Raw genomic sequence first — 12,401 nt, 5'->3', positions numbered from 1 at the left:
AGAGAGGGAAGGACGGAAGGCAACGAAGCATCACCCCTTCCACGGACAATCCATTTTTCCAAAAAAAAAACCCAAACAGAATGCTTGCACAACGCGAAAACTTCCATTAAGCCAATGCAGTATGAGACCAACCGCTTCTGAGAAGAGAGGTACAACACTCCAACGCTTTGCACCTGCGCTTGAACAACAGAAACACATTCCATTCGTTTATGAGAAGCTAATGATCACTCTTGAGTGCGCTCTTCGCGGGCAATCCTAACCCGATCAGGAGCTCGATCGCAAGTCACTATATACATTCCTGCAAAGGCATTCTTTGCACAAATGCTTGGAATTTGTCCAAGCTTTCATACCACTAGAAACAATACCTTGGCTGCCCTGTTTTCGATTGGTGCCAAGCATGCTTGCCAAACTTTACACCGCCAACTCTCACACCCTTCCTCTGCTCGCATTCAACCCTTCCTCAGCCATCAATGCTCGGTATCCGCCTTCCTTCTACCTTGGACCAGCAAAACATTGCGTATCAGTCCACAACTTTTCCCAGAATGGCTCTAATCTTCTGTTCAATGTCCACGCTGTTACTTCCTTCGGCTGACCCCTGTCAAACATAACCGTGCAAGTGCTTGTTAGACCTTTGCTAACCAGAACAATGCCACTAAGCAACACGTATGTCAAAGAGTCTCACCTCCGTGTAAATCATGTATATAGTGCTCCCTTCTACGACACGCGAATACGCATGCTTCACGCTGTGCTTTGAGGACTCCAAAGCAGCAAGCACTGCTGGAAGAAACCCCTTCACAGGCCTCTTTCGACAAAGCGTGATTGAAGCATGCGACCCACTGACCTTAATGGATGTGTAGCTTGAGGCGCTTACCGCTGATGAAGAAGACTGATCGCCTAGCTTAGAATCGACAGCACTAGTAGTATCTGGCTCCAATTTGATACGTGCTGCACAGTGATCGTTGCCAGTATTTTGCTGCAGTTGATGTTTCTTTTCCGTGAGCGTTGTCAATTGTTGCTCCAACGCCTTCACGTACGAGATTGCCTCGGTAACTAGGCCTGCCTTATCGAACTGCAAGAAGAGGAGCCAGCAAGACGAGTGTTGCATCTCAGCGTTGTTTATCGGGAACTTGTAGTTTTGATTTCAATCCACAATTATCAAGAAGATAAATCTAACCTTTGGACGTTCGCCTGGAAGTATGGACTGCAGAATGTCGAACATGCTATTCATCTTTTGTCGACGAGCCCGCTCATTTTGATTACACGGGCCTGGTCTTGAACATACTTTCTTGGAGGGGTTAATTTGCGACGCATCCTTCTTTAATTCCATCGGAGCTGAACCAGGGAACCAATTCCAAGAGTCGCACCAATTCCTTTTAATTCCAGAGATGACGGACACATTCGGAGAAATAACCGTAGGAAGCCTTCGACAAGTTATAGAGTCTACCGGAAACTTTGGAACCGGAGGACGTACACAGGCCCCTGCACGACTTGAGAAGAGGCTAGAACTTGGGCGCGGTGCCAAAGGCCTGTTGGGCCTGATTAAAGTCTCGCCTGCTGAACAGATCACTAAGAGCCGGTTGGATTCATGGTCGCACCGTAAAGGAAGGGAAGGAAATGAGAATATCGGCTTCGCGAGGGAGGCAAGGTCGTCAGGGGGGGACGCAGCTCCAGGCGTGGATGGTTGCAAGTACTCTTCGATTGCGTTTCCAGGAAAAACGGGTTCGTTGGGCGATGATGCTATCTCGCTATGAGAGTTCCAGCGGAGATCTCGATCCAAATCCAGTAACATCTCATCTAGGGCAGAGTCTGCAGGAAATGAGAATATCGGCTTCGCGAGGGAGGCAAGGTCGTCGGGGGGGGACGCAGCTCCAGGCGTTGATGGTTGCAAGTACTCTTCGATTGCGTTTCTGCTATGAGAGTTCCAGCGGAGATCTCGATCCAAATCAAGGAACATCTCATCTAGGGCAGAGTCTGCAATGCCCAGCATAGTAGCCAGACTGTGAGTAGCACAATGCTGCAAGGCTGGTCTGGGGGAAGGACTAGAGAGCTTTCTGGGTGAGGTCGATGCAGGAGAGAGGTTGGTGAAGAAGAAGAAGAAGAAGAAGAAGATGATGATGATGATGAGGTGTGGAGGAGGCCCGGACAGCTTCCATGGATTCGATTGACTGAGCAGTGAACCGACCACTGTTTTCTGTGAGGACTGAGGACTCGTCTGTGCTAATTATAACAACATGCAGTAACCGACCATTGCTTTCTCGGGTGGTGTGGCATTGGATTCTTGCCAACCACTGTTGGTACTAAAGTAGTACTTTAAATGAGCGTCGTCAACTTCATCAAAGCTCAAAACCTGAAATAGAGAGCAACTCAGGATTCAGGAAGCTCCTGAACTTTGTTAATTAAGTGCCACGACGCAACTCTGATGATTGGATTCATGATTCATCCACTCACACACAATTTTTTTGGCCTGCGCTTGCAGGGTAGCCTTAGCAATGGTTCTACTTTGCCACAGTAAAATAGAGGAGTTTTTAAATTAAGTGCGACGAGGCAACTCTCATGATTGGATTCATGATTCATCCACTGGGTAGCCTTAGCAATGGTTCTACTTTGCCAAAGTTAAATAGGGGAGTTTTTAAATTTCATAAATTCCAGAATTTTCTTATTGGCCTTTGTTAAAGCTCTCAGTCCAATAAATGGCACAATTATGCACAACTATTTTGGGTCTCTCTTCTCAGCTTCCCTCACTCCACCGCTATTTCCTGGCCCACCCACCCTCCGCCTCCCCATTCTCTCTCTTAGCTTCCCTCACTCCACCACTAGTCTCTCTCTTTCTCTCTCTTAGCTTCTCTCTCTCCACCACTCTTCCCTCCCCTTCACCCCCCCCATTTATTTTGGGCAGGCCTATTGAATGACATGTGTCATTCATCTTTTTGGCTTGCCTTTAGGTAGCCTTAGTGAAGGTTCAACTTTCTAAAACCAAAAGTAATTTCTAGCATTTTCTAAACTTGTTTTTTTTCAAATTCTTTGATTGGTTGGTGTGTTGACTTTAGACCATCTCTTTCAAATTTGGGTGTGCTTTTTTTGAAAGTGCATTCATTCCCTCTCTCTCCTCTTCCATTTCTCTCTCTCTGTCTCACTTTGGGCAAGAGCCTCTCTCTCTCTCTCTTCTCCTTCTTCTTCTCTCTCTTTGCAAGCCACATGAATGAAATTCATCTTGTTATGCTAAATTTCAACGACCTCCTTCAAGCTCCTATATTATTTTCACACAATTTTTTGGTTTGTTTGGAATGGAGGACTTGCATCCCAAAATGCATCTCCGAGTTCTTTTCCTAGGCATTGGATCACTAGCCTCACTTTGTGGATTTTGCCAATTCTAGCTTAGCATTCCATTGCCCAAGCCCTCCGATTGGTGCACAAACTTTGAGCTTCTTTCTGATTGGCTAAAACAAATTGCAAATAACTATATCAAGTCCTCATTACTCACAAGTTGGAATCATAAAACTTTCATGGGGCTAGAGTTCTAGCTTTATGGGAAAACCTACCAAAACCGATTCACAATCGCGACTGAAATTGAGCTGGCCCCTCTGCCTCTCACTGCAAGCAACAAACCCTCTATCCTCCTTTCAAAACTGGCCCGAGCCGATTTGGATCTACCATAGGAGTCTGGGGCGTACCCCCAAGCAACTCCGAAATTGTCCTCCAAAGTTGGTGTAGCTAGTTGCAAGACCAGTTGAAGAATGCTATGGAGAGTTGTCCCATTAAATGCAAAATGCCCTTACATAGCTAGTCTAGGGGGATTTGGGCGATGGCCTCATATATCTATATTTGCCTTTATTTATGTAGGTTCAACTTTTTCCCTTTCACTTCAACATCAAAATTCTTTTGTTCACCTCACACTAAACCCAAGTTTTTCGTGAAACATTGTGCTATTTGATAGTGGACGCTAACGCTTGGATGTTGAAATGGCATTACCTATTTTTAGCACCTTCGCTAAATTTGGTAGATATGCTAATTTTGGCAGATTGGCTCTCTCTCTCTCTCCTCCATCAGTTCTCTTCACTCCCTTACACATCACACTCAAATGGGCTATTTTTAGCACCCTACTAATTTTAGCTTTCTTGCTGTTGGTCCACTTCTCTCCCTATTCATCTCCCCTTTCCTCCATCCCTTCAATTGTAAACATCCTTGCACACCTTCTTCAGTTAGCACTCTTCAGCTTTTGTTTGCAGCCTCCACTCTCTTACCTCCATGGTATTTGTGCACACGAACATCTCCGGGTCCGCCGGTGGCATCTCATCAAACTCTTGTGAGCCCTCCCCCAACTCTTGTGAGCCCTCGTCAAACTCTTGTGAGCCCTGAGCCCTCCCCTGACTCTCGTGAGCCTTCCCCCAACTCCCAAGTGTGTGATCCTTCCCCTAGGTCCCATGAGCCTTCCCTCGACTCCCATGAGCTCTCCCCCAAGTCATGTGAGCCCTCCCCAAAGTCCCGTGAGCCCCCTCCCAAGTCCTATGGTCCCACTCCCAAGTCTCATGAGCCTTCTCCTCCGTGTGAGACTTCTCCTCCACCCCCATGAGCCTTCTCCTCCACATGAGCCTTCCCCTCCCCATGAGCCATCCCCCAAGTCCCAAGAGCATGTTTTCTCTCTGACTTTCGTGAGCCTTCCCCAAAATCCTGTCATGCAACACTCAACACCCAAGAGGGCACCCATGAGAGGACTCCCCCGCATGAGCAAAATGTGTTTGAGAACCTCCCCGATATCAAGAGGCCTTCGGATAGGGCTCAACAAATTGCAAGAAAGAGCACGATCATCCCTCTCCTGGTGATAGATCCCATCGTGGACATAGTTCCTGTGCCCACGTGCAGGGTAAAGGAGACACCGAGGAAGCCCCATCACAAAAAGGTGAAAGCTCAAGTCATCTCCGAGAGGAGGATTCAAAGGAGGATCATCGCAGAGAAGAGTAGCGTAAGAAGTTCAAAGCAGACAAGAGGCCATGGAGCCATGTTTAGGTACCTATGCGGCCTCCACCAAGAGTCAGGAAGCCATACAGAACAAACTCAGGAGCCAGGGTCCTAAGGGAGATTAGATAGCTGCAGAAGACCACTTGATCCCACATGCTTCCTTGGTATGGGAGATAGCACAGGGGTACAAGGACGATGTGCGCTTCACTCCATGAGGTTGCGGAGCAAGTCACCACCTCTTTGTTTGAGGACACCAACTTGTGTGCCATCCACGCAAAGTGCATCACGGTCATGGACAAGGACATGGCTCTGGCGAAGTGGCTATAGATGGACCCAAGCTTGAAGCCCTACAATCTCTTGGAGCCCACCCTTAGGACTTAGACTACCCCCTGCCCTTGAAGGCACATTCTTGTATCTGAGGCCCTAGAATCTCCTGGAGCCCACCCTTAGGACTTAGACTACCCCCTTCCCTTGAAGGCACATTCTCGTATCTGAGGCCCAAGGGGCGATCTTTTTTAATAAAATACATCTATCATTTGTACATTAACGCATTGTTGTGAATTCTCCATGTTTATGACTGAGGTTACTATTTATTTCAATGTTACTTTTGAATTCTATCAAATCCTGGAGGAGTTTCACCGTGGCACAGAAGGCAAAAGTGTCCGAGACGTCGCGAGGAGCCCAAAATGCCCTAAACCCGCCATGGCCTAAATTTAGACATTATGGTGGCAAGTCCATAATGTCCAAATTTGTGCCATGGCGGGTTTAGGGCATTCTGGGCTCCTCGCGACGTCCCGGACACTTTTGCCTTCTACACCACAATAAAATTCCTCCAAGATTTGACAGAAATGAACTTTGGAAACCCAGAATTGGTGAAAATCATACTAAATTATCTAGAAATACATTAAATTAACACAATCAAAAGGATGGAACAAATATATCATCAATGACTTTATTTAAAAAATAATAATGGAATAAATATTATGAAGTCATGAAGAGCAACGATGACTTAAAACAACTAAGAAAGACATGTAGTCATTAAAGTCATGTATCCATTGAAATATATGTTTATATTTACAAGAGGCCTCACAGGCTATCTTTCTTCTTAGCTAGTTCGAGTACATTGAGAATAGGGGTCTATGAATCCCCTAGTGGACTCCTAGATATAAACGTAGTTGCAATAGCACTAAGATCCTCCTCTTCTGCTGCCAAAGACATAGTTGTTGCCATCAATGCCCTGCCGTGAATGTTCGATCCAAAAGCATTCATAGCAGCCAGGCGATGTATCAAAATCACCTTGTCGGCATTCCGAGTAATTTTGGAGTATCTGAAAGCGTGCGACAATGCCTTGCATTTTAGTAGCTCCACAGGCTGTCGAGGAGAAAACTTACTGTTGAAGACCACAAGGTGCTCTGCGACTTCTTCGAGGTAATGGACCAAAGAAATTAGAATGATCTCACCCAAATGCGCTTCGAACATTACCCCATTGAGATGAGAATTCATCAACCTCAAATGCCTTCTAACAATTCAACAAATATTAAAAGACCGACAAAACAAATTATACCGAAAGAACATCAAAATACAAAATGTTGTTCGAACTTACCAGTACAGCATCGTCGACTTCTATCCCTTCCTCATTTGCAATCCTAATGGAACCAGGTGCTATGTGATGTTCCATTTGGGAGGTGGAAGCTTTCTCCTGACCTGTCTTGGAGGTGAAAGCTTCTGCATGAGAGGGCTATGCATCATATATGGACATGTCTACATGCCTCAATGAAACCAGTTTCGTCAAGAGAAACTCTTCCATTGTCTGGTCTTTAGAACCGAAAACCCCGGAATCTTTGACACTTGTGTCAACATTGAACACAGATAGGACTCCGAGTGCCTCGTCCTCTCGTAGTCCAAAAAGAACCTCTATGTCATGGAGGAATACATACTCTTCTCCATCAATGATGAGGGGGGACAAGGACCATAAGTCTACGTTTGGGTCAGCGATCTCCGATGCAGATTCTTGCTCTACTCTTGCTGGGGGCTATTGAAGTAGGCTCAATGCTTGAGCGGCTTCCATCTCCTCTCTTACATGGTCTAGACTCTCTCGTGTACAAGTCTAGGGATGAGGATATCAACAGTTCTACTAGAGGGGGTGCTGGACGATGAGGCTTCTTCCTCTAAATTTCCTTCTTGGAGAAGAAAGATGAATGTCATCTCCCATGAAAGGAATTTAACATATAGGCAACACCAATAATGCAACTCATGCTGCAAGTGCATCCATTACATAGCAAATGCATGTACTTAAAGAACCACCATGCTTACAAACAATATTCAAACATTGGTATAAGTGAATGAACAAAAACAATTTGACATGAATTGGCATAAGGTACAAAAGAGCTACACGACACAATCAAGTCCAAGGGTGTCAACATGGCAAGACATGCACACAAACACTGACACATGTTGCACACTTGGAAAGCATGAAATAAACACATCGGTAAGCAAAACCCATGATAGACTCTAGGGAATTATAACTAAGCTAAGGGGAAGCTTGCATAAAAGAGACTATAGCATGGCACACATGCTTAGATTTTTCCAGAGATAGAAAAAGAGAGACCATAGCATGGCAAAATTAGACACTCAACCACTCAAGAGAGAAGCATATAAGAGTTTCAAGCACTCAAATAGGGAAGAGTAAAGGAGAGAACGTTACTACATGTAACATGAGTGTGTTTTTTGTGTCATGTTTCTTGTCTTCTATGCTGTCTTCAGTTTGTCGATTCGTATAAAGTTTCTGTAACGTAATTCAATCAAAAGCCTCCAAGTTTGCGTCAGTACTTTCCATCCTTGGATCGATCGGTTATGTGCACGAAAAACCAGAATTCGATAATCGCAAAAGTGCGCTCCCTTCGGCCCTTATCAGTGCATCACCATGCTGAAGCTTCGTCGAACAACAGAGTTGTGAGTGAGCTGCAATTGACGAAGGAGCCCACATTGCACACGCAGCTGGATGGAAAGTCTGCAGGGTACTCGGCTGGTTCTCTGCTGAGCACCCGTGAGTGAACTGCCACTGGACTATAGCGAGCATGATTGGGCGCTGGACAGTGACCAAGAGTCCGGAATGGGCTGCCCATCCCATAAGGGAAGATTCGAGGGCCGGTCACCAATAAATACTGGAATCCTGATAAAAATTTCGTGTTTCCCTGTGGGCCTGGCTTGGCCTTTGTGAACGCTTTGTGGTGTTGCTTGTTTTTATGTAAACTGAGCAAGTAACGGTAATATAAAAGCTGCAGACCCTCATAATGTTGAACCTTGGAATGGCGACAACGTGTTGATAATTGCATGTGCTTCCTTTAATTGAGAGTCGTCTGAAATTCGAATCAAGGCGATAATTTCTGTCGGTTGAAGCCTTTGTCGTTGCAACAACTAATTTTGCGTATATGAGCAATCAAGGTTCATACGCAAAACAACAGTTTTGCAGCTTTTTGCAAGGCTTGGTTGACTCTTTACTCAAGAACGAAGCTGGCTTGATCCATCATCTCACGGCGGTGGAATTTGCAAAAACATGAGCTTCTACTTGTATTTCAGATGCTAAGAGCAAGGCCCCATGCACCCGCGAACTCCACTGAACAGGAGTATTTTGCGCTGGTAACGAGGCCACATGCAGCATCTTGCCACCCCGCCCCGAGAAACGCGGAACCAGTGTTCCCCAAAAATATTTTTGGTTGCGTAATGAGAAACCTGATATCTCAAAACTTACAAGTCTTTGAATCAACCTAGCAATCAGAAACCTGAAATATTATAATTCAGCCTTTTGAAAAGGGAAATTTGAGCACTTCGGCACATTTGAATTTTATCCTGTGTCATCATGGCCTTAGAAAACTTTCAAACATATTTCCAAAAATTTAACAAATCTTAAACTTATATTATACAACTACTCTAAACGATTTTATAATCATATATTGAAAGTTTACAAGGGAACATTGCTAATACATTCATGAAAATATAACAGTACTTTATTTATGACAAGATGTGGATATATCTTCATGAAAAAGCAAGAAACAGCTTCGAGGAGTCAGGCTACATTATCATTTCACTCATTGAAAAAGCAAGAAACAGCTCAAGGAGTCATGATACATTATCATTCTAATTCATTGTATGCATGTCTGCATGTTTTGGCTGCATTCCGCCATAATTGTATAGCCGGCACAAAATCAAACTCTGCTAAAGGTGGTCCTTCGATTGAAATCCGCATAAGTGAATCCAAGTTCTTGGTTTCCAATCTATTTCTCAGCTTGTTCTTGATGATGTTCTGAATACTAAAGCCCCTTTCACAAATACTTGTGCTGCTGCACTGCAACAAGGCAATTTCTGCAACTCGAAGAAGCATAGGATACTTATCACGGAGCACTTCATTTCTACTAATAAAGCACCATGCATCTTTCAACACTTTCCCTCTCCAATCTGATGCTGCTTGTATCTTAAAAATATGATATTCCCTCTTCAATGCTCTACCATCAATCAAGCATCCTACATGTGTACCATCCACTAACATTGCATCATTTCCAAACTGTTGTGCCAACACTCCCAGCTCATCTCCTCCATAACTTTTAAGCTCTTGAGTTGAAGGAACCGTGGAAGGTGCAAGGATTTTGAAGCTCTCCAACACATGATTTTCAGAAAACCTAGATCGCAAGTTTCTTTTCACTTCATTACAAAAAGCACTTTGAAACTCAAGAGCTTCAGCAAGATCACTACCAATAACACATCTATCAATTCTTATCCCATAGTACATGTCCCCTTTTAAAGCCCTACGCATGGAATATAACCATCCATCTTGGCCACCAAACGAAGGAATAGAAGGAAATCCATAACCATCATGCCCTTGCATATTGATGTTGATGTCTTGAGGCCCCATAAATTCCATATCTAGCATAGTGATGGTGGAAGCCACTAAACTAGGAATAGTTGTAACATCCACATAACGCTTCTGAAAGGCATATGACAAGCTTGCAAGATGATCCATCATGTCACCCAAAAAATGCAACATGTACATGAACTTAAAGTTTGCAACCAATTTAAACACTCTTGTATTCTACTCTTGTAAGCATACCAGAAGCGGCTCATACATTTCACAAATCTTGGAAATTACCTTAAATCTACTCAACCATCTCATCTTGTGTATCTTTTCCATCCTCAAGCTTGGACAATCAAGATGATTAGCCAACTCTGCCAATCTAGATGACCTTTTAGAGCTTTTCTTGAAAATTCCAGCAACTTCATTCAACACACAATCCACATGTTGTGCATCAGAATTTTGTTTAAAAGTGTCAGAAACACATAAGTGAGTTCGGTGTGCCACACAATGTATCGATGTCATGAAAGGACTCCTTCTCTTCAACAATGCAGCCAATCCATTTGTAGAACCAATCATTACAGATGCACCATCAGACCCAAAGCTGACCATTTTTCTCTCATCTATACCATATTCTCTAAAGAATTTTATGATTGCAGTTTCCAAGCCCCTAGCTGTCCTATCATGTATTTCAAGCAAACCTAAGAAAGAAACCTGAGGCTCATGATCGTAGATGTAAGTGGCATACATAATGAGATGCTCCATGATTGAAATATCCGTAGACTCATCAACTAAGAGACCAAAAAAAGGTGATTTGTTCAGCCTCTCTATTGTTGTGTGCAAGATAGACTCACTAATATAAGTGGCAAATGTTGCTGCTGCCTTTTCATTGCGATATAACTCTCGGGGCACTAATACACTTCCACACATATGCAATAAATCCAAAATTGCAGGAAATTTCAGAAATGCCATATCTTCCTTCGCAACATGATAAGAAGCTCGAAATAAATTCAAAATTCCAGCATCAACATCCCCTAATTGCCGTTGGATACCTTCATGGAGGGCTTTTTTCCCATAGTTTTGTGAGTATGATGCCCACTTGTGCTGTTTTGAAGCGGCATGACATCGTATCGCACTAAGCTGAATATTAACTGATCCAATAGTGCCAAATTCACTGCGACATTTTCTCATTTTTTGGCATGTTGTACAAAAAATACGCCCAAGCTTTTTGTCAAAGAATGCCCATTCAAAAGAAATAGCCCAAGAATCATTCCAAGCCAAACAAGCATTTTTAATTCTTAAGACATCATTTTCTTCACCCGGTCCTGGTATCTCTTCTACATCTGAGTCACATGTCACATGAGATGATGATGCTACATCAGACAAGGATTTTCTCACACTCTTTCTTTTCACGGGAGGGATCAATCTGGTCATTCCAGGAAAAGCAAAAAGAGTTGTTTGTCTTTGAGTCATGGTTGGGAGTAAATCTGTAAAATATTGCAGGGCAATGACTACTTAGATGCTTGCAAAATTCAAGTCAAACAACAAGCAGCTGAAAGTTGAATCAATAATTCTACATTTATGATTTAGCATAAAGTTCATGCAGGTCAAAGAATAGATTCAAGCTCTCAAAAAAAAACAAATGCAGCAATTAGGTTGCAATCATATGAGGTAAAAAGGAAGCAAAGATGGCCTAAGAAAACAACAGACCTGATACTGAGAAAAAAACATCATAATAAGTACAAAAAACTTGCCTGGCACCTGACTAGAACCCCGGTTGAAGCTTCACAAGAAAGAAGGAGCTGCCCCAAAGCAACCGTCACTGCACAAATGAAAGACAACACATAAGAAACCCCCTTTTAGAGACAATGAAGCATGGCTTGAAAAAGGCTACTTCAAAGAAAGAACTCTTCCAAGGTTCTCCATGTGAGATTGTAGCTTAAATCATGATGCTTATCGGATACCAACCCAACAGAAAGTCCCACCAGGCGCTCTTTGTAAGAGTAATACTTCTACCAATCTTGTGTGAATAGTGAAGCTCGAGTTACCAATGCAGCTGGCAAACCCTTGAATCTGGGATAGAACAGTCCAGCCCTCATTTCAGAAGTACCATCCCAGCCATAACTCCCAGTACTATCCCAAGTCTCACCATATCCAAGCAGATTCTTCGAAAGAGTGAATGTGGACAAATAGAGCTATGCGTCCTACCAGATCTAGATAAAAATTTATGAAGCAGCACAATTTAATGCCAGTAAAAATAATAGATAGCTATCATATGAAAATATATAATAAGTCTAACTAGCACAGCATATTCATTCAAAAGTACTTCCGACGTCTCGCGCTGAAGGAACTTGAACTTGTATGTGCAGAGCATTTTCAAGGCTGTTAGAAACACCACATGCACAAGAGGATTGCAGATAAAAACGCAATTCCTTACACTCTTTCGGTACTTCCACTTGAAACACACAGAAAGCCCTGACCATGGCCACACCTAGGTGCTCCAAATCTTCATTGTTGTCGAAACATTTACTGACATAAATGTGGAGCTGTTGTGCGAACTTTTTAAACAAGCGCTCATCTTCTTAATATGAAGCTCAAT

At 43.4% G+C, this 12,401-nt stretch overlaps 2 protein-coding genes across 2 annotated transcripts; both read right to left on the bottom strand.

The window, feature by feature from the left end:
• Positions 1 to 317: 317 nt before the first annotated feature.
• On the bottom strand, positions 318 to 1,286 carry LOC147899986 (uncharacterized). The gene is made up of 3 exons (XM_087376513.1): positions 1,175 to 1,286; positions 683 to 1,069; positions 318 to 595 (listed from the first exon to the last, which is right to left on the bottom strand). The coding sequence occupies exons 1-3, from the start codon at positions 1,226 to 1,228 to the stop codon at positions 521 to 523; spliced, it is 516 nt and encodes a 171-aa protein (XP_087232639.1). The 5' UTR covers positions 1,229 to 1,286; the 3' UTR covers positions 318 to 520.
• Positions 1,287 to 10,042: 8,756 nt separating this feature from the next.
• On the bottom strand, positions 10,043 to 11,275 carry LOC147899985 (uncharacterized). The gene has a single exon (XM_087377162.1). The coding sequence runs from the start codon at positions 11,273 to 11,275 to the stop codon at positions 10,043 to 10,045; it is 1,233 nt and encodes a 410-aa protein (XP_087233288.1).
• Between the last annotated feature and the right edge of the window lie 1,126 nt (positions 11,276 to 12,401).

Source organism: Dipteris shenzhenensis, chromosome 7, assembly GCF_047967505.1.
Source record: "Dipteris shenzhenensis isolate YYH24624 ecotype China chromosome 7, Dip_SZ_1.0, whole genome shotgun sequence".
NCBI classification, from domain to species: Eukaryota; Viridiplantae; Streptophyta; class Polypodiopsida; order Gleicheniales; family Dipteridaceae; genus Dipteris; species Dipteris shenzhenensis.
This window is presented reverse-complemented; position numbering and strand designations above follow the sequence as displayed.

What these genes read in the sequence shown, in the direction of transcription:
- LOC147899985 (XM_087377162.1), bottom strand. Translation starts at nt 11,275, where the DNA reads ATGACTCAAAGACAAACAACTCTTTTTGCTTTTCCTGGAATGACCAGA.
- LOC147899986 (XM_087376513.1), bottom strand. Translation starts at nt 1,228, where the DNA reads ATGAATAGCATGTTCGACATTCTGCAGTCCATACTTCCAGGCGAACGT. An exon ending in TTCCAGGCGAACGTCCAAAG is followed by an intron (nt 1,070 to 1,174) that starts GTTAGATTTATC and finishes CTCTTCTTGCAG; the next exon opens with TTCGATAAGGCAGGCCTAGT. An exon ending in TATACATGATTTACACGGAG is followed by an intron (nt 596 to 682) that starts GTGAGACTCTTT and finishes TATGTTTGACAG; the next exon opens with GGGTCAGCCGAAGGAAGTAA.